Here is a 22,906-nt window from a genome sequence, read left to right as displayed (position 1 = left end):
CTGGTGTGAGATGGTATCTCATTGTGGTTTTGATTTGCATTTCTCTGATGGCGAGTGATGATGAGCATTTTTTCATGTGTCTGTTGGCTGTATTTAAAGTGGCTCCTGGATTCATTGATCTTTTGGGTTTTTGTGTCTCAACCTCCTTCAGTTTAGCTCAGATTTGGGTTATTTCTTGTCTTCTGCTAGCTTTGAGATTTGTTTGCTCTTAGCTCTCTAGTTCTTTTTTAGTTGTGATATTACGTTGTTTACTTGAGATCTTTCTAACTTTTTGGTGTGGGCATTTAGTGCTATAAATTTCTCTCTTAACACTGTCTTAGCCGTGTCCCAAAGATTCTGGCAAGTTATATCTTTGTTCTCATTAATTTCAAAGAACTTCTTGGTTTTTGCCTTAACTTTGATATTTACCCAAAAGTCATTCAGGAGAAGATTATTCAATTTCCATGTAATTGTATGGTTTTGATTGAATTTCTTAGTCTTGATTTCAAATTTGATTGCACTGTGGTCTTTGAGACTGTTATTATTTCAGTTATTTTGTATTTGCTGAGGAGCATTTTACTTCCAATTATGTGATCAATTTTAGAGTATGAGCTATGTGGCAATGAAAAGAATGTATATTGCATTGTTTTTGGGTAGAGAGTTCTTTAGGAACCTATCAGGTCCATTTGATCCAGTGCTGAGTTTAGGTTTTGAATATCTTTGTTAATTTTCTGTCTAGGTGATCTGTCTAATATTGTCAGTGGGGTGTTAAAGTCTCTCACTATTATTTTGTGGGAGTCTAAGTCTCTTTGAAGGCCTCTAAGACTTGCTTTATGAATCTGGGTGCTCCTGTGTTGGGTGCATATATGTTCAGGATAGTTAGATCTTCATGTTGAATTGAACCTTTTACCATATGTAAAAGCTACTACAGTTCAGTAGCTTTCTCTTGCTTTGCATGGTTTTTGTGTTTTGTGTGTGTATTTTAAAGTTCTATTTGTCATTTTGGCCTTTGCTGGTTTAAAGTCTGTTTTCTCAGAAACTAGGATTGCAACCTCTTCTTTTTCCTGTTTTTGTTTTTTTTTGATTGTTTGCTTGGTAGATTTTTGTCCATTTCTTTATTTTGAGCCTATGTGTGTCATTGCTTGTAAGATGGGTCTCTTGAACACAGCATACCACTGGGTTTTGGTTCTTTATCCAGCTTGCCACTCTGTGTCTTTTAACTGGGGCTTTTAGCTCATTTACATTTAAAGTTAGTGTTGGTATGTGTGGATTTGATCCTGCCATCATGATGTTAGCTGGTTATTTTGTGGACTTGTTTATGTGGTTGTTTGATAGTGTCACTGGCCTGTGTACTTTAGTGTGTTTTTGTCATGGCTAGTAATAGTTTTTTCTTTCCATATTTAGTGCTTCCTTCAGGAGTTCTCATAAGGCAGGTCTGGTGGTACCAAATTTCCTCAGCATTTGTATGTCTGAAAAGGATCTTATTTCTTTTTCACTTATAAGCTTAATGTGGTCAGATATGAAATTCTGGGTTGAAATTTCTTTTATTTAATAATGTTGAATATTGGCCTTAAATCTCTTTTGTCTTGTAGGATTTCAGCTGAGAGTTCTGCTGTTAGTCTGATGGGCTTCCATTTGTAAGTTATCTGACCTTTCTCTCTAGCTGCCTTTAACATTTTTTTCTTTCATTTTAACCTTGGAGAATCTGATGACTATGTGTCTTGGGATTATCTTCTTGTGAAATATCTTACTGGAGTTCTCTACATTTCTTGAATTTGAATGTTGGTCTTTCTAGATAAGTTGGGGAAGTTCTCATTGATGACATCCTAAAATAATTTTTCCAAGTTGGTTCCATTCTCCCTATCTTTTTCAGGGACAACCAGTCAGTTGTAGATTTGATGTCTTTACATAATCCCATGTTTCTTGGAGGTTTTATTTATTCCTTTTCATTCTTTTTTCCCTATTCTTGTCTGCCTGTCTTATTTCAGAAAGCCAGTCTTCAGGTTCTGAGATTCCTTTCTCTGCTTGGTCTATTCTGCTATCAATACTTGCAATTGCATTATGAAATTCTTGTAGTGTGTTTTTCTGCTCTATCAGTTCAGTTATCTTGTTTTCTATACTGATTATTTTTGTCTGTCAGCTCCTGCATTATTTTACTGTGATTTTTATTTTCCCTTTGTTGGGTTTCAGTGTACTCTTGTAGCTCAATGAACTTCATTCCTATCCATATTCTGAATGCTATTTCTTTCGTTTCAGCCATCTCAGTCCAGTTTTGAATGCTTGCTGGAAAGGCAATGTGGTCATTTGGAGGAAAGAAGACACACTGGCTTTTTGAGTTTTCAGCGTTATTGCACTGATTTTTCTCATCTTTGTGGCCTGCAGTCTTTGAGGTTGTTGACCTTTGGATTTTTTTTTTATCCTGTTTGATGACCTTGAGGGCTTGTGGTATAAGGTGGATTTAGCCAACTGGCTTCGTTTCTTGTAGATTTTAGAGAGCCAACACTCAGCTCCCAACTCCTGGACTGTGTGCTCTAACTCTGAGGGTCTTGTATCAGGCCCCAACTTTGTTCTCTAGCTGCTCAAGCTTTGGAGTTCACTGTTCTGGGGGAACTGAGGTACAGCAGCTGCAGTGGAGTGCTGGCAGATGCAGGGGTGCCTGCTTCCCTGCAGGCATTCACTACAGTGGCAAGGCAATGAAGTTTGTGAGGAGGCAGGGCTCCTGCTGGAGACTGTGCATGGTTGCATTGGAGGTGATGTTGGCCTGGGGATGGGGTTCTGGGGCTGGCGCAGGTCTGGTTGTCTTCTCTGTGCCCCTCAAGCAAGAGTAATTGCTAATGGTGTAAGAGGATCCACTGTGCTCTGCACCCGCCAAGCCTCCATTTGCAATCGCTATTAGCAAGGGAGAGGGAGCAGACTGCACTTATGTGTGTGGAAGGGCAAGTAAAACAAAATCCGTCCATGCATACACACACCAGCAAAGTGATGTGGGGAGTTGCCGTGGGCCAAGGCGAAGCTGCAGTATGGGGAAGGAGTGTGCAGCTGGTGCATGTCCATTGAAGCTGCCTCACTGGAGCTCTTCACCAGTCAGATATGGTCTGCTCACACAGAAGATATGGTTTGCGGCCCCAGGGAAACCAAGACTGTCCTGTAAGCAAACATGGCCAGACTGGGAACCCAGGAATGGCCAGGGACCCAGGAATGGCCAGCAGACAAAAGGGTGCTCAGGTTGGACCAGCCCCATCTGATATGGAAGATTGTTCTGCAAAGATCAGGACCAATAGTTCCCCTAGCGATAAAGTCTCTTATGGGACCAAGTCAAGCCTAGGGGAATGGCGGTCCCTGGCTGCGCTCCACTAGAGATGGTCCTGCACCAAACCCTGTGAGCTCCACATCAGCTGGCTTGCTACTTCTATCATTTCTCAAAGCAGCTCTCCCTGCCACCTCAATTGTCCATGGTGGTCAAGGGTTCTCCTCCTGCCAGAGTTCCAGAGGCTGGTTGTGAAAGTGGGCAACACCATTGCCCCAGAGCTGTTGTGGTTCAAAAAATGAGTTCTGTGCCAGTTGCAGTGGCTCAACACCTATAATTCCAGCACTTTGGGAGGCCAATGTGGGCAGATCATGAGGTCAAGAGATCGAGACCATCCTGGCCAACATGGTGAAACCTTGTCTCTACTAAAAATACAAAAATTAGCGAAGTGTAGTGGCATACATCTGTAGTTTCAGCTACTCAGGAGGCTGAGGCAAGAGAATTGCTTGAACCCAGGAGGTGGAGGTTGCAGTGAGCTGAGATTGTGCCACTGCTCTCCAGTCTGGCAACAGAATGAGACTTCATCTCAAAAAAAAAAAAAAAAAAAAATAGTCCTTGTGTGTGGTAACCTGTTCAGGGTTCCCAGCTCTTTCCCCCTTCAGCCCAGCTTCTGTGTCTTTCCTCCATCCACTCTCAGTGCCCCCTCTGAAGATCTGTTTAAAGCCTGCCAGTCATCTTAGTCCCTCCATCGGAGCCATTCCACTTATTTGAGTCTAGTCGGCCATCTTGCCCTCTCCCTCAAACATTTATCTTTTTGCTGTGTTGGGAACATTATAATTCTATTCTAGCTGTTTTGAAATATATAACAAATTGTCATTAACTATAATTTTCCTACTGTACTATCAAATACTAAAACTTATTCCTTCTATCCATCTGTATTTTTGTACCCATTAATTAACTTCTCTTAATCCTCCAACTTCTTTACCAGCCTCTGGTAATCAGCATTCTATTCTCTACCTCTATGAAATCTACTTTTTTAGCTCCCACATCTGAGTGAAAATATGCAATATTTGTCTTTCTACACCTGGATTGTTTCACTTAATGTTGTGACCTCCAGTTTCATTCACGTTGCTGCAAATGACAGGATTTAATTCCTTTTTTCAATAACATTTTATTGTGTATGTATTTTTGAATAATATTCCATTTTTTATCCATTTATCCATTGATCCACACTTAGGTTGATTCCATATCTTGACTATTGTAAATAATGTTGCAATAAATATGGGAGTGCAGATACCTCTTTGATGTACTGATTTCCTTTCCTTTGGATATATGCCCAGTGTTTGGATTTCTAGATCACATGGCAGTTATTTTTTTAGTATTTTGAGGAACTTACATACAGTGTTCTGTAATGCCTGTACTACTTTCCATTCTTACCAACAATATATGAGTATTCCTTTTTTTATACATCCTCACCAATATATTTTATTTTTTGTCTTTTTGATAATAGCCATTCTAATTGTGGTGAGATGATATCTCGTGGTTTTGATTTGCATTTTTTGATGATTAATTATGTTGATAATTTTTCATATACCTACTGTCCATTTGTACGTCTTCTTTTGAGAAATGTCTATTCATGTCTTTTTCCCATTTTTACTTTTTTTTTGTTTGCTATCGAGTTGTTTGAGATCCTTATATATTCAGTTTATTAATCCCTTGTAGGATGGATAGTCTACAAATATTTTCTCCCATTCTGGAGGTTGTCTCTTCATTTTGTTCATAGTTTTCATTGCTGTGCATAAGCTTTTTTTTAGCTTGTTGTAATCCCATTAGAATAGTCCCTGCAACTAGCGTGAACAATATTAAATGGGAAATGTAGTTATGATTTGACAAAAGTATTGCATATATGACAAGACAGAGAATCAAGGCCTCTCTTTAGGACTGCACACAGGCTGTTCACGATACCTTTATCCACATTGGACCACTCTTTGGCCTATACCTGAAATGGAACTTTCACATTTTCAGTAGCACCATAAGCCCCTTGGTCAGGATGGGCTGTACTCCATTCCTCACCTATGACTGCCTTGAAGGTTATACCTACTCTTAGACTAACAGTGTACTGTGGTCGCTATTTGCAGAACTCTGATAGAGCACCATATTACTGAAACAAGAAGCTCAGGTTAAAATTTTAATCTAAAGAAAGATAGACATTGTAATGTACCCAAAGATCTGGCTTTATTGATGAGACGGGAAAGGCTCAATAAACACTGAACACCTGTTTAGATCTAGATACAATATGCCAGGTGATTTACTTATATAGTCTTATAGATTCTTACAACAACTGTGGTAGGATACTGTCACCATCTCAGTCTTGGATGTAAACAATCAATGTCTGAAAAAAAAAAGAAGAATTACCTTTCCTAAACTCACAGAACGTGAAACTGGGATTCAATCCCAAGTGTATCTGGCTAAAAAGTCTATAATCTTATTCTTCTGAGGCAACAGACTTGGTTTAAATACTAGCTCTGCTACTTATTAGTTATATGGTTTTAGTTTGCTTAATCACGTTACCACTCCCTCAACTGTAAATAAGCGGTGACAAATAGTTCCTGTCTCAAAAAGTTCATTATCCTCAAAACAAATGAGATAATGCATCAAATATCAGACTCTCTGGGGTGGGGCCCAAGCATCTGTCATTTTAAAAGCTATATGAGTGATTCTAATTTACAACTAGGTTATTCTAATATATAAAACATTGTTCTAATGTGAATGAGGTGCTTAACTCAGATTATGGTACATAGTGTGTGCTCAGAAATTGTTATTATTATTGTTGTGGTTACCATTATCTTATGGATGCCACGTCTTCTTATTCATTTTGAGTAAAAACTAATGATTAAGTATAAAATATGGAAATTCAGTGTTTCCTGTACTGTCTGCTTTCATATACTTTTGAATCTCTCTACCACAAGCGATGTTGCTAAATGGCTGGAAAACATAAAAAAATACTTGAACAGGGAATGGTAAGAAATGATGTTACTGTTTCCATGTAATATTATAGACAGAGTATGATCTTTATGGTCAAAACACCTAAGATTTAAGTCCTAGCTCTACCAATAGGTTGGGAATTTTTGGAGGACAAGCCACTTTGTTTAAGAGTCAATTTCCTCACATCTAAAACTGGGCTAAAATAAACTTTTATTTATAAATGGATTAAGCAAATAATATAGCATATTTAAAATACCTGGGAAATTTCCTAGGCACACAGTAGGATGTGAATGATCAGTGTATATTTCACTTTATTTCTCATTTCTTTGTTCTAGCTTCACATGTTTACATCATTGCTTTATTAGCTTTCTCTCTGTATTTATCAATAATCTAGATGCTGAAAGTGCAGTATGGCTTCCAGGTTCACTGGAAATGGATCTGACAACTGGAATCTCAGAAAAAAAAAGCGGGCAGGGGGCGGGGGGTTATGCCCTCTTAGGTTCAAAGGCCATTTGTCCCCTCAATATTGATTTTCTTAAATCAGATACTAGCCAAGTCCCTGAGTGAAGTAATTGAATTGACAAAAGGCAGATCTAGGTTATTAATAATGAAACAACCTTGGACATTCTCGATGACTTAATTTAATGACAGAAGAGAGGCCTGAAACTAAAATGCCTAGAGATGGGGTAAATGGCTGGGTCTCTGGGAGAAAGGAAAACACAAGTTATCTCTCAAAGTTTATTTCATGGGACAAAGCATTTTATTATAGTCCTAAACATGAGGTCAGAGGAAATAGTTTTGATTTTCTCTTTTTTAACAAAACAAAATTTTAAAGACTTGAATAATTACCATTAAATTTATTTTTTGCCCCTGGAAAATAGACTTGTGTAGGTTTATGGAATTTTGGAATCTTAGTGATTAACTCAAGAGTAAAAATCATAGACATCTTATCAGTTTATCCCCTGAATTCAAATATCAAGTCTGTCATCTACTAGTATGAATTCAATCAAGTTAGGTAACCTCTCTGAGCCATAGTTTCTACATTTATTAAATGAAGATGTTCGTATTTATTTTTTATGGTTATAGGAGAATATTTCCAATGTTTAAAAAAGTATATAAAATTACTGTCGCTTGATACTATATAATACCTCACACAATAAATATTTGTTGAATAAAATAATACATGAATTTTTATGTTTTTGTTTTTTTCACTGTCCCTGGATAGAAAGGCTAGCCTGTGGTAACCTCTTGAAATCTTTTCTTCTCTCGAGGTATTCTGGCTGCTCTACCTGTAGCTCTCATCATCTCTCCTTTGGACTGTTTCAGTAGTTTCAAGTGTCTTTTTATCACATTTCTCTTCTCTTTCACAATCTTCCCTCCCCTCTTACCACAAAGTTGTTTGCTAAAACAAAGATCTGATCTTTTAAAATTATACTATCCTCTTGGAAAGGCATCTAGAATGTCATAATCACTCATTTTAAAGATAAGACCCAGAGATGGGGAGAGATTTACCCAAGTACCTATGGCGCTATAAACGTATGCTAAGATTAGAGTTGAGCCTAGTACCCCGACCACTAGTAGAAAATAACAAAGAGGGTACAGAAGAGGATATATATTCTCCAGTTCTAGTCAAAGGGGTTTCAAGTAGTTGTAGAATCTTTTAATTTCAATTTTGTTCTTAGTTACTATTTTTAGTGTTTTTGAGCTTTAAATATACTGCTCTTACCCTGATGATAATATGATTTATTTCTATGTAAATTCTAGGTCAGCCAAAAGAAAGGGTACAATTAATAATAACTAAAACTTATATGACATTCATTATGTACCAAGTATGTTTCCAAATACTGTACGTATATTAATTTAATTCTCATCAGAGTCCTATGAAGTAGGTACTGTTATTATTCCCATTTTTCAGATCAGGATACTGAAACAGATGTTTAGTAGCTTGGCAAGGCCACACAACTCAAAAGCAGTAGAGTTGCTACTAAAATTCAAGTTTCCAGGTTCCAGAGCTAATGCATAATTACTATGCTTGGCTGGCACAAACACATTACATTCTCATGAGCACTGTGTATTCTCACTATATAGTTGGCTGCTAGTCCATATGGCTGCCTTTAACCCTGTTTCTTATTTCCTGTCTTAATTATCAGGAAGTTGCAATTTGCATAGCATAGTCCTAAGATGAACTTCTCCCTCTTTCTTTTTCAGAGGGTCATTTTCAACATTGTTAACTTCAGTAAAACCAAGAGTCTCTATAGAGATGGGATGGCCCCTATGGTGAAATCTACCAGCAGACCAAAATGGTAAGTGATCTACAGAATGAGACTCCTTTCTGGTTAGAAAATTGGTCCCAGACCCCATACATATACGCACCTACTAATGGACTCCCCCAAAAATAAAAATAATTCTTTTAAAAAAGAAAATTTTACCCAGAGCTCAAGTTTATCTGCTGTACAGAGGGGGATCAGACTTACTGTCACTGAGAAGAATAAGGATGGGTTTCTGTATGGCCATTCTTTGGGTACTGTTCTTGAGAATGTTGGAAATATGGTCCTATGCTTGGAATGATCAGCATTCAACTATGAGAAAAGACAGTCAGTTATTTGATAAGCTTCCTGTCCTGTTTGGCTTTTATCATGGTATCTTTGGAGACATAAATAAAGTTGGTTCTTTTCTTTTCCTAGCCTAAGCATAGATTATGTATAATAACCTAGGAGGACATTAGGAACTACAGTTCAGTAGCTTTCTCTTGCTTTGCATGGTTTTTGTGTTTTGTGTGTGTATTTTAAAGTTCTATTTGTACCATTGCTATAGTGAGGAGGAGGGGAGTTGGATAGGATTGGTTAATAATGGTAATAATAATGGTAATAATATTAATAATACTAGTAATAGTAACTACCCCACTTACTAAAAAGCCATCTGGGTCAGATGCTTTATATTTGTTGTTACTATTTCCACATTTTTGCAAAGGAACTTTTAAATATCCCTATATTACAGATGAAAAAATTGAGGCAAGGAAAAGTTAAGTACTTTATTAAGACCATGAAGAGTAAGAGAGTGCCCTGTGTTATTTATGTTACCCCATAATACCTTTTCAACCAATTCATTCATTCATTTATTCATTCAACAAACATTGATTGAGTACAACAAAATGAAAGACCTCAAAGACAAAAACCTAGTATTATTAATCTATTCATCTATCACACAGTAGGTGTTAAGTGAATGCCTGTTAAAATGAACTGAATTTGTTATGAGAATGTACGTGTAAAGTGCCTGGCACTTACTAAGTGCTCAACAGATGGCATCTATTATTAATAGTATTATATAAAACCCTATATAAATGCAAGGAATTGTTAATATTGTTATAGTTTTGATCTCTGTTCAAATATTAATGACTAGTGAGAAGATAGTCTCCAAATGTCTATATTTATGGAAAACTAGCAATTGATAAATATTGAATTGTGCTTTTATCTCCAAATGATACTTCACAATTTTCTATAAATGTTGGGCTGAAGAGCTCAGGTTTATAAAAGTATAGGCATTTGATGACAATAATAAAAACTGTTTATGAAAGGTAAAAATATCTCCCTGGGCATGATTATTTGCTTTCCTGTGTCAAATCAACTAATCTGCTGCTCCTTCTCTCAGTCCTTCTGGGCAAGGGATAGGCCTTTGCTTTGAGTCTCTGGTTCCAGCCCAAGTAGATAATAATAGAAATCATTTCTCTTTTAATAGGCATATATATAGATGAGTACTTTAAACCTTGCAAGTAAAAGGACATCACTGTTGATTTGCTCATGAGGGCCTTCAAAGTGACATTGTATATCTTTTTCCATATTCTGTGTTGGGATCTTGTACAGCAACAATAATCACCATCCATTTTTTCCAAGTGTTAAGTTCTGGAGTTCTTTTTTGTGCTTTTGAAGATGCAGAAGCCTTAATTATTTCACTTTGCTTCTTTTTTCTCATGAACTATGTTGTGTCTTCTCTGCTAGGGCTCGTGACAAGATTTTGAAATAACGGGTCCTTACATTTGGATTAGGATGCTTTAGAATTAAGTTGATGCTCTTACACAATATTGGCAGGCACTCAGCAGCAGCCATTGTCCAGTCATTGGACTCCTCTAATGGTCTGAACGAGCCTAAAGTTTCAGAATTGAGTTTGTTGTAGTTTATTAAGTCACTTAGGCATAAAGCACTATAACACATCACATTTTTTGTATATGTAATATCTCCTATTTTTTACCTTACCATCCCCAGAACTTGGATACAAAGCAACTTACATTGCTTCAGAGTTTCCTTTCCTCAAGCCAGATGTTTAGATTTTTTTTTTAACTTCATAGGACTTCATTGAGCACCTTCATGTGCTATGCACTGTTCTAGATATTGGGATACAGGATGAATATGCTATAAAATATCTGTTCCAAAAGGGAATTTTACGTTTAGAATTTTTATTAACTAATCTGTGCAAATCATAATTGTTATTCTCCTTGCTACTGTTGTATTTTGAACATCCTTTCTTCCACGTTGGTGCTCTGTGTCTAGGAGTTTCTTTTATGCTTTGAGTAGGTTACCTACACCTGAACCTATCTCCCAGCAGCCATTTTCATAAGTGTTCCCAGGATTTGATAAGGAAGTGGCTATGGGCTCTCAGAATATTAGATTTTATTGGCTCCAAGGAGTCTATCCCAATTTAGGAATCTCGGCAATGGCCTAACTCAAACCTGAAAAATACCTTGTAGATCTCAAATTTATAGTATCTTCTCCAGTGTCTTTCTAATTCTAGCTTTCCCAATACCAAGGCAAACACTATAACAAAAAAAGTTTGTAATACTTTCCTTGTCTAGGGTATTACCTCCTTTGATATTCCAAATAAGTCATGGAAAAATTCCTACTTCAGGATAAACACTAGAAATCTGAAATTTCCTGGATATTATATATATATATTATATATATAATTTGGAATATACACATATGTATGTGTGTGTATATATATATACATACATGTATGTATGTGTGTGTGTATATATATGTGTATTTACATATCTATATGGAAAATACCTTTATTCACCTTTTCAGGGTGAACAAACATTCTTCTTCATCTCTTATAGGGGGCTGTAACAGGTACCAAGGCCTTCAAGTCTTAGCATAGACCGGTAGTTAATTAGTTATAGAAAGCCAATCAACATGAGATACAACTGGCAAACCATTATATAAATGTGTGGCCACTCAAGGCTGTTCTGCCTTGAGGGGACATCTAGCAGCTGGAAGATTCAGCTTCTAGAATGAAGCTGAATTTCATTCTAGCTTCATTGGAGCTAGAGATGAAGCTCCAGTGAAGAGCTTCATCTTCACTGGAGAAGCTGGAAGATTCAGAAGTTTTCTGCCTGTTTTAGTTCACTCCTATTTGTGGTTAGGGCTCTGTAGCATCAGGTTTCCGATGGTCATAACTTATTAATATTTCTTAACAGTGTCCAAGACTCATGAATCATTAATATTTCTTAAGAGTGTTCATTGCTATGTGGTAGACACTGCTAGGAACTGGCATTGCAAGATAGCTGGGAACTGTATCTTCACCTCTGCAGAAACTGAGGCTGGGAGTATTTACGTAACTAGTAAGTGTTAGCACCAACTAGAAACCACGTAAGTCCAAGTTTACTGTTCCTCCCATATTCTATCATGGGGATGTTGGAAGAAGGAGACAAAAAGAAGCAAGGAGTAGCGTGCTATTGTGTGGCCTTTGGATAATCTGAAATAACTTACTGAATTGGCCTTTTCATTATAGTAGATTGAAAAGACTGGACTAGATCTTAGAGATGGCTTCCATTTAACATATTTTTATTGATCATCTACTCTGTGCTAGATCCTGTGGTGATTAATATCAGGATGATTAGGATTCTTTCTTTAAAGATTTTACTTTTTTAGAAGTTGGAATGAAACACAAAAATAGGTACAATGTAGAGAACATTGTGCGAATCATTAGCGAAGCATGCAGTGGGATTAGAGAAGATATAGAAAATTATACTATTAAGGCCGTGACGAGAAAAGGAGACATGCTAAGGAGCAGGTGATATTTCAGCTATATCTCAAGGAATGGAAAGTGGATAAAATTAAGGAAATGACATTTCAGGTGGAAGAAATAACATGATGAGCCATACTACCTCTTTCATTAGCCCGCTTTCTCACTATAAAAAGTACATAATAACACTTTCTCCCAGTGTTGTTATAAGAAGCAAATGTGAAATGAATGTGTAAATACTTTTTAAAGTCTGAAGTATGTTATTAAACAAATTTCCTCTGAGAGACAGTTTGTTATACTTTCTGTTCTTTTACATTTGCTAAGGAGTGCTTTACTTCCAATTACGCGGTCAATTTTGGAATAAGTGTGATGTGGCGCTGAGAAGAATGTATATTCTGTTGATTTGGGGTGGAGAGTTCTATAGATGTCTATTAGGTCTGCTTGGTGCAGAGATGAGTTCAATTCCTGGATATCCTTGTTAACTTTCTGTATCGTTGATCTGTCTAATGTTGACAGTGGAGTGTTGAAGTCTCCCATTATTATTGTATGGGAGTCTAAGTCTCTTTATAAGTCTCTAAGGACTTGCTTTATGAATTTGGGTGCTCCTGTATTGGGTGCATATATATTTAGGATATGAGTTTCTTCACAGAATTGGAAAAAACTGCTTTAAAGTTCATATGGAACCAAAAAAGAGCTCGCATTGCCAAGACAATCCGAAGTCAAAAGAACAAAGCTGGAGGCATCACACTACCTGACTTCAAACTATACTACAAGGCTACAGTAACCAAAACAGTATGGTACTGGTACCAAAACAGAGATATAGACCAATGGAACAGAACAGAGTCCTCAGAAATAATACCACACATCTACAGCCATCTGATCTTTGACAAACCTGAGAGGAACAAGAAATGGGGAAAGGATTCCCTATTTAATAAATGGTGCTGGGAAAATTGGCTAGCCATAAGTAGAAAGCTGAAACTGGATCCTTTCCTTACTCCTTATATGAGGATTAATTCAAGATGGATTAGAGACTTAAATGTTAGACCTAATACCATAAAAACCCTAGAAGAAAACCTGGGTAGTACCATTCAGGACATAGGCATGGGCAAGGACTTCATGTCTAAAACACCAAAAGCAATGGCAGCAAAAGCCAAAATTGACAAATGGGATCTCATTAAACTAAAGAGCTTCTGCACAGCAAAAGAAACTACCATCAGGGTGAACAGGCAACCTACAGAATGGGAGAAGATTTTTGCAATCTACTCATCTGACAAAGGGCTAATATCCAGAACCTACAAAGAACTCAAATAAATTTACAAGAAAAAAACAAACAACCCCATCAAAAAGTGGGCAAAGGATATGAATAGACATTTCTCAAAAGAAGACATTCATACAGCCAACAGACACATGAAAAAATGCTCATCATCACTCGCCATCAGAGAAATGCAAATCAAAACCACAATGAGATACCATCTCACACCAGTTAGAATGGCAGTCATTCAAAAGTCAGGAAACAACAGGTGCTGGAGAGGATGTGGAGAAATAGGAACACTTTTACACTGTTGGTGGGATTGTAAACTAGTTCAACCATTATGGAAAAGAGTATGGCAATTCCTCAAGGATCTAGAACTAGATGTACCATATGACCCAGCCATCCCACTACTGGGTATATACCCAAAGGATTATAAATCATGCTGCTATAAAGACACATGCACACGTATGTTTATTGCGGCACTATTCACAATAGCAAAGACTTGGAATCAACCCAAATGTCCATCTGTGACAGACTGGATTAAGAAAATGTGGCACATATACACCATGGAATATTATGCAGCCATAAAAAAGGATGAGTTTGTGTCCTTTGTAGGGACATGGATGCAGCTGGAAACCATCATTCTTAGCAAACTATCACAAGAACAGAAAACCAAACTCCGCATGTTCTCACTCATAGGTGGGAACTGAACAATGAGATCACTTGGACTCGGGAAGGGGAACATCACACATCGGGGCCTGTCATGGGGAGAGGGGAGGGGGGAAGGATTGCATTGGGAGTTATACCTGATATAAATGACAAATTGATGGGTGCTGACGAGTTGATGGGTACAGCACACCAAGATGGCACAAGTATACATATGTAACAAACCTGCATGTTATGCACATGTACCCTAGAACTTAAGTATAATAAAAAAACAAAAAACACAAATTTCCTGTTTTTTTCCTTTCTTGTGATTCACCCAAGACTTACTATTATTTGTTCTTTCCCTCCCTCCTCTCTTTCTTCCCTCCTGCTTATCAATAACTGCTTACTGAGTGGTTAAAATGAACTAGGAACTATGCAAGGCATTAAAACATAACAGTGACAAGAGAGATATATTTCATGGTCTCACAGCATATAGTCTACTATGCTAAACATTAAATATGTAACTCTAGTAGATAACTGTTTTAATGAGAACTTCGTAGTAACAGTTATAATTTAAATGCTACATAGCATTTAAGACTTCATATACACCAATGATAAGAGACCTTCCTTAGGAAGTATTGTTTATACTGAGAGCTGAAACAGAATGCGTTTGGAGGCCAAAAAAGTGAGAGAGGACATTTTATCTTTGATGAGAAAAGGCCAGCATTATTGAAGCATTACATTCTGAGGAGAAAGTAATTGGAGAGATGATTGAGGTGAGCCTTATAAAATCAAGCTAAAGAGTAGGACTTGATTATAATGACAATGAAAATAAATTAAAAGGATTAAATTGGGGCAGGACATGATCAGATTGGCAGTTTACAAAGATCAGTCTTGCTGAATGGGGAATATTTTGGAGAGGATGAAAAGTATTTGGGTGTTTTTGCAATATACCTTAGGCTACAGCTAATGATGGACTGGGGTGGTAACAGCAGTGATAAAACAGTGGATGGTTTTCAGGGATAATGGAAGATTGAATCAATTTAAGTTTGTGGTTGACTAGATGTGGAGAGTAAAAGAGAGGGAGGAGTCCTGGATGGTTCCCAGATTTTCTGGCATGAGCAACAGAAGGGATGATGTCATTTACTGAAGGTAGGGACCATAGGAGGAGAAACAGTTTAGGAAGATGTGGCTGGATAGGGGAGATGATGAGTTTAGCCTGGGAAACATTAAGCTAGAAGTGCCTGGAAAACATCCAAGCGGAGATGTCAGGTAGGCAGAACGGTATATTGGTAAGAGACTCAAGAGAGGAATATGGAAGTACAGATTAAGGTGTCATCTGTCTACAGGTGATAACCGGAATGGTAGGAGAAGATGTGATTTCTCAGGGAGGCCATGTGAAGAGAGATTAGGATATGGCTCTGAGAAATCTCTACATTTAAAGGCTAGGTAGAGGATAAGAGGCCCACAAAGGAGGATGAGAGGGACTAACCACAGAGATAGGAAAAAAAGAAAAGAAAATGTAGTGTCAGGAAACCAAAGAGCAAAGTCTTATTTAACAGGGTGGAGGGACTAATATTGCCAACTGCTACCTAGGTCAAAGATAATTAAAGCATGTAGTGACACGGAGGTCTTGAGAGGCTTTGGTGAGTGCACTTTTAGTGATCTGGTGGGTGGTAGGAGTTCAAGCCAAGGTGTGTGGATGAGGGAGTGAGTTGGAGGATGGAGAATGTATGAAGAAATGGAGACAATAAATATGGACAGCCCTCTCAAACATTTGGCTACAAAATTAAATGAAAAAGATATAGGCTTATGGGATAGACAGCAAGTAAACATAATTTTAACATTCTTTGAATGGAATGCAGTGATAGAGATATATACACATAGCAATGGATCCATACTTTCTATAAATCTTAATGTAGTAATGTTTAGCCTTGCTCCTGTCAAAATTTTAAAATTTTGAAATTAATGGTGTCTTTTCTGAAATAATGGGGGCTTTACTCTATTATTAAAAACAAAAATTTATATTTCACTTGAGAAATTATAAATTTATAAATTAATATTTTGTGAAACAAAGTCATACTTAATTTTTTCTCACAGCTAAAAAAGTCATACATTTAAAATTAAATTACACCCTCTGTTCCACACATACCTATTCTCTTTTTCTGTCTTATTTTTTACATTGCACTTATTACCATCCAACAAACTGTAATGTATTATTTATTTTATTACCTGTCTCCCCCTATATTGCAAAGTAAGCACCATAGGGGTAAGGATTTTTGTCATTTGTATACACTTCTATATTTCTGGCATCTAGAACTATGCCTGGTACATAACAGGTATTCAATAAATATCTATTTATAAATTAATTAATTCAGTATCTTCCACTAAACCTAATGATTAGTTTTCATTTTACATTTTCCTTTTTACTTTTTTTCTTACACACATTTAACACAGAAATAACTAAATGTATATACTCATTTGTATGTTGATCTTTTCATTTGACATTGTATCCAAGAAAATTTTAATATTTTTCTCTAAGTGTTAATCACACCATGTTTGAATAATAATTATTTCTACTTTTTTAATGTATCATGATTTCCTGTATCATATTCCTGTTGCTAGGTATTTAGATTTTCCATATTTTTCTAAAGTATAATAGATAATAAATACCATATAGGTTTTAGGTTTTTAAAATTTTTTTTATGAGCAGCTTCTAAGAGATAGACTGTAAGGTTAATGTCTATAAACTCCTATTATACATGTTCTCCAAAAATGCTGTACTAATTTAAAATGTTGCTATTGGTCTACTACTGCATCAGTTTTATTGTAATTTGGACAGCATTAAAAATTGGCATTGAAAAAAATGGTTACTTTAGGAGCTCTAAAATGATCTTTGTGGTTGTTTCATTTAAATTTTGTATCTTAAGAATATTGGCATTAATGTAATCCCATAAAATCAAGTTTTCAAAAATGCATATTTCTGCATTAAAAAAAGGTAAAATATTACATTCTGGTTCTGGGACATGATGGAGTAGACACACTTCCCTCTATTTCTAGAGTGCAGCTAAAACTATGCGCAGCATTTATGAAACAAACATAGAAAACTCTGAAAGGTGGAGAGAAGAGGGCAGACTACTTAGGTTCCTTAGGACCTAAGAAATGGTATTGTGTGAGTTCTGTGGGTTTCCTTTTTTTCATATGTATGTCAAAATAGTTGCTGGAGAAGCTGGCAACCTGGAAATGCTACAGGTACAGAAAAATAAAAGGTGCTCCCCAAAATATTTTCATACTAAATAAAGGACCAGAAAAAGGGCAGTCTAGCATGAGAGATTATTGTGAGACAGTGATCACCTACTCCAGCCAAACACAGTGGGGAAAAGAAAGAAACTGCATCCACATTTCTACTTTCACCAACAAAGGGCTAGTGGGGAGCATAGACTTTTGTATTTGCCACCATCCCACTCCCCAGTAGGTGGTGTCAGAAAAAAATAAGAAACAGGACTTTCATTCTGCTGGGTGAATGAAATTCCCTCCTTCCTCTTCATGGTGTCAGATCACATGGGGAATGTGACTTTCCACCACCCACTTAAGGATGGGCTCAATAGCCAAGTACAGAAGACAGAGAAGAGAATAAGTGAACTTGAATATGGAACAACAGAAGTAACCCACTGTAAACAAAAATGAAAAGAACAGTCTTAAAAGAAAAATGAACAGAGCCTCAGGGACCTATGGGATGCTAACAAAAGATTATAGCATTCATGCCGTTGGAGTTTCAGAAAGACAGGAGAGAATGAGACTAAAAATATATGTTTAAAATGGATGAAATCATCCCAAATTTGGCAAAACACATAAACCTACAAATTTGAGAAACCAGGGAAACCTCAAACAGAAAATCCATGCCAAGAAATGTCATAATTAAATGTATGAAAATTAAAGACAAAGAAAGAATCTTGAAAACGATAAGATAAAAATGATACCTTATCAATAGGAGAAAACTGAAATACAGCAGACTTCACATCAGAAACTACTGAAGCCTGAGTAAAGTGGCACAATGTTTTTCAAATGCTAAAAGAAAAGAATGTCAATCCGGACCCTTTTATCTAGCAAAAATATCCATTAAGAATGAAAGAGAGATCAAGACATTCTAGATAAAATAAAACTAAAGGTATTTGTCACCAGCAGACTTATTCTAAAAGAATGGATAAAAGGAAGCTCTTCAAACAGAAAGAAAATTTTAAAAGGACTCTTGGTATATCAGGAAGAAGCAACAACAAAAAGAATACAAATGTAGGTAAATACCATAGACCTTTTTTCTGCGTTTTCTAAATATGCCTTATATTGAAGCAAAAAGTATAACATTGACATGGTTCTCAGTATATGTAGAAGAAATATTTAACACAATTACATGTGGAAAGGTAAAAGGACTTGAAATATATAAAATGTAATATTGAGGAAAAAAGGGATGAGTGACTCTATTAGTCTGTTTTTATGCTGCTAATAAAGACATAACTAAGACTGGGAAGAAAAAGAGGTTTAATGACTTACAATTCCACATGCCTGGGGAGGCCTCACAATCATAGAGGAAGACAAAGAGGAGCAAGTCATATGTTACATGGATGGTGGCAGGCAAAGAGAGAGCTTGTGCAGGAAAACTCCCTTTTTTTTGTTTTTTGTTTTTTTTCTTTTTCTTTCTTTTTTCTTTAATACAGAGTCTCGCTCTGTCACCCAGGCTGGAGTGCAGTGGCACGATCTCAGCTCACTGCAAGCTCCGCCTCCTGGGTTCATGCCATTCTCCTGTCTCAGCCTCCTGAGTAGCTGGGACTACAGGCACCCACCACCATGCCGAGATTTTTTTTTTTTTTTTTTTTTTTTTCTATAATACAGTGACTTGCACTGTCAACCAGGCTGATTAGCTAGGATTGTCTTGATCTCCTGACCTTGTGATCTGCCCACCACAGTCTCCCAAAGTGCTGGAATTACAGGTGTGAAAAACTCCCATTGTTTAAAACCATCAGATCTCATGATTCCCTATCAGGAGAACAGCACAGCAAAGGCTCACCCCTCATGATTCAATTACCTCCCCTTGGGTTTCTCCCATGGCATGTGGGAATTGTGGGAGTTACAATTCAAGAGGAGATTTGAGTGGGGACACAACCAAACCATATCACTGACTACAAAGGGGTAGCATATGGGAGATTTTTTGGCAATGGAATAATTATGTATCTTAATTGTGGTGGTGGTTACAGGTGACAAAATTACATAAAACTATACACACATATTGTACCAATGTAAATTTCCTTGTTTGATATTGTACTATACTAATAAAAGATGCAGCCTTTGGAGAAACTTTGGGGGAACCATGGTGAAGAGCACACAAGACCTCTCTGAACCATTTTTCCAAATTCATGAGAATTTTTGAATTATCTCCAAACAAAAAGCAACAAAAGAAAACCCACACTACTTCACCTAACTACCCTCTCTCCACAAAAATATCCCAAAACGATACAAATATTTTATAGAATGTCAAAATTCCCAGAAAGATCTGAGACTTCCCAGAGATTGAATGAGGGGTGAGAAGACAAATGGAGAGGAGCCCTTTATAGCCATAGATGTAATAAAATTAAGAACTCCAGAAATCCTTAAGAATGAGCTGGGTGTGGTGGCTCACACCTATAACTCAGCACTTTGGGAGGTCAAGTCAGGTGGATCACTTGAGGTTAGAAGTTTGTGACCAGCCTGGCCAACATGGTGAAACCCTGCTTCTAATACAAAAAAAATTAGCCAGGCATGGTGGTGGGCACCTATAATCCCAGCTACTCAGGAGGCTAAGGCAGAAGAATCACTTGTACCTGGGAGGAGGAGGTTGCAGTGAGCCAAGATCGTGCCACTGCACTCCAGCCTGGGTGACAGAGTGAGACTCCATTTCAATCAATCAATCAATCAATCCTTCAAAATGAATAATTTGACCTGAGAAAAAGAAACATGTTCAACTAGAAATAGGGTAGTGTGGTAGAGATAATATAGACTTGAGTTTATATTTTATCTCTGCGTCTTCTACTAACTCATGGAATGAGCCAGGAGTAAGTAACTTAACCTCTCTGAGCCACCATTTCCTCACACAGGGCACAGTGAGGTTGTCCACTCTAGATGATTTTCATACTGTGCTCTCTGGAGAGTTCTTGTACCCAGTCATTGAAAGAAGAGTTAACTGAAATAGAAGGGATAACCTCCCACTCACTCTAGTGAGAAGAAAAGGAACAATTAAAATGAATATATTAAGAAGAATATTATTTTTATTTCAATATTTCTATTATATTTCCTCCAATTACACGCTGAATAGCATTCTTTAGTGCAACTGAAACCCCAAGATAGATTTTTAAAAAGTGAATTGAGGAAGATAAAGGCAGCTCTCTTTTGCTAGGCGGAGGGTGAGTTTTCCTGACAAAAACAAAGTGGATAAGACACTAAATGTGGGGAGGATATATGTAGTTCTGAGTGAATCAACAGTGATAATGTCTCTGGAGGCTCTACCCTTTGTTAAACTTCTCTTTCCAAACTGGATAGTATAAAAAGATTCTTTATACACTGCTTCTTGAGAGGGCTTGTGGGTGTATGGTAAGGGGGAAGGGGAAGGAGAGAAGAAAGTAGCATCCTTAAAATTCTTACTAAATATAGATTTTCAGACTTTGGAAAGACCTTAATGATCACCAGACCCTAACTCTCAATAAACAAATGATAAAAACAAGGCTCAGAGAGGAGACATGATCTGCCTAGAGGCATAGAAGCAAGGTGGAGAGAACCATGTCTGGAACTTGAGTCTCCTCTCAGGCCAAAGCCATACTCCTAAGCTGAGCAGCTGCATGAGTAGCTTCAGTCCTGAACTGAAAGAGATATGAAGACAGACCCAGGTGTGAAGACAGGCTCTACCTGGTATCAGTATGGCTCTTGACAAGTTGCTTAGTATCTCTATGCCTCAATTTTTGTGTCTATAAAAGATTATTATATCTAGCTTTTGGTGTAATTGAGTAGATTAAGTTAGATAAGGTGGGGTGAGTCACCCATTGCAGCACGACAGCTGCTTTCCCTACACACGTGCCTTTAGTTTAGACATTATCCTTCACACCAGGCATTGTTAGTTTTCCAGAGCTTCTCAGCCTCTTCTCAGCCCTGGTGTTGGCCTAGTGCTATGAGAGCCAGCCCCAGCCAGTGCCAAGTCACTTCCCAAAGCAGATCTGGTTACTCATTTGTCCTGCTCAGCATATTTGTGTCCCCATTACAGCTCAGGCAATCTTCAAAGGTCAGGACCCAAATACTGACAAGTGTTTTTTTGAATTTGATCAAGAAATGCAAATGTTTTTTTCCGATCAGAAGAATTTTACAGATGACTGATTCCCACTGACCATGTCATCTACCCTAATTTCAAGGCATTTCTGGAGCTGAACATTTGCTGAGAAATATGCCGAGAACCTGCATGGTTCTTACCCTGCTTGCTCCCAGTTGTTTCTTTAAACAGGACCATGTGCAGGTAGTTTTTCTAGACCATGTTGGCAACCTTTCATAAATGACTTGTATTAGTTCTTTCCTTCCTTACTCTTTTTAAAAAATGTTCTTCCTTTCTAACTTCTTTTCTGTGTTTAGTGAAGAGCTACTGAAGGCAAATAGTTTTGTTAGATGTAGACATCGAATAAATCATGTATCTGTGGCTTACAGTCTAAAAGGAATCTATTTATAATACACTTTGGTTCATGGTATGCACAGGATGCCAGGGAAAGAAAGAGGAAGGTGCACAGCCAATTCTTCACAGGTTGTTAGGGAAAACTTATCTGAGAAATTGGCCTTTGAGTTGAGTCTTGAAGAAAGAGTTGCAATTTGTGAGTTTAGCAAGCTGGGGAAATGGATCCCTGGCAACAGGAAGGGTATTGCAAAGGCATGAGACAGCATGGTGTGTTTGGAAAATAATGAGCAATTTTGGTTGACTGTTATACTGCGTGCTGAGAATGGAGAAGATGAGCTGAGCTTGGGTCCTGTGCTAGGTGATGAGACTGGAAATTAGGTTAGGAATATATTGCTGTCTGTGAGTTCCTTCAGGAGGAGACAATTTTGCCATCTTTATACCCTCAGAGAGCCAGAAACTGTAGATGCCCTGTGAATGTTGTTGAACTGAACTGAGCCACCACCATCTTTCTTCTGAATTACTTCAATGACCTCCGAACTGACCCCTGCTTTTACCCTTGTATTCACAGTCTGTTCTCTACAGTGGAGTGATCTTTTAAAACACAAGTCACATCATTGCACACCTCTACTCACCTCATCTCTTACCACTTTCCCTCTTGCTCACAGCAATCCAGTTTCACTGACCACTGCTGTTCCTCAAACATGCCAGACAATCCTGCCTTATGGTCTTTGCACTGGCTGTTCCCTTTGCTTGGAAAGTTTCTAACTCAGATATTCACATAGCAATTCCCTCACCTCTTTTGACTTTACTCTAATTTCTCCTCAATGGCATCTACCCTACTCATCCTATCGAAAATTTCAAAGCACGTTCACCTGACCATTATTGCTCTCTCTTACCCTGCTCTGTTTTTCATTTGTTATAGCCTTACATATTCAAATAAACATGTATAATTTACTTTTAAAATTTGTCGCTTATTGCCAGTCTTCGCCTGCTAAGATGTAAGTTTCACAAAGTTAGAAATCTTTAGTTTGTGTATTCATGTATCCTAAGCACCTAGAACAGTACCTGGCAAATAACAAGTGTTCACAAAATATTTATA

General features: G+C 37.4%; 1 protein-coding gene across 2 annotated transcripts in view; it reads left to right on the top strand.

Annotated features, from left to right (window-relative positions):
* Window positions 1-22,906, top strand: part of AGBL4 (ATP/GTP binding protein-like 4) — a 1,493,990-nt gene that overhangs the window by 729,217 nt on the left and 741,867 nt on the right. For both annotated transcript variants that reach the window (XM_011926237.1, XM_011926236.1), the window contains exon 4: window positions 8,420-8,514. In XM_011926237.1, coding sequence (XP_011781627.1) covers window positions 8,420-8,514 — 95 coding nt within the window. The remainder of the gene's footprint in view (window positions 1-8,419; window positions 8,515-22,906) is intronic.

This window comes from Colobus angolensis, unplaced genomic scaffold (genome assembly GCF_000951035.1).
Source record: "Colobus angolensis palliatus isolate OR3802 unplaced genomic scaffold, Cang.pa_1.0 Scaffold68, whole genome shotgun sequence".
In the NCBI taxonomy this organism is placed as follows: domain Eukaryota; kingdom Metazoa; phylum Chordata; class Mammalia; order Primates; family Cercopithecidae; genus Colobus; species Colobus angolensis.
Note: the sequence above shows the minus strand (reverse complement) of the source record. Positions and strands in the feature narration are given on the sequence as shown.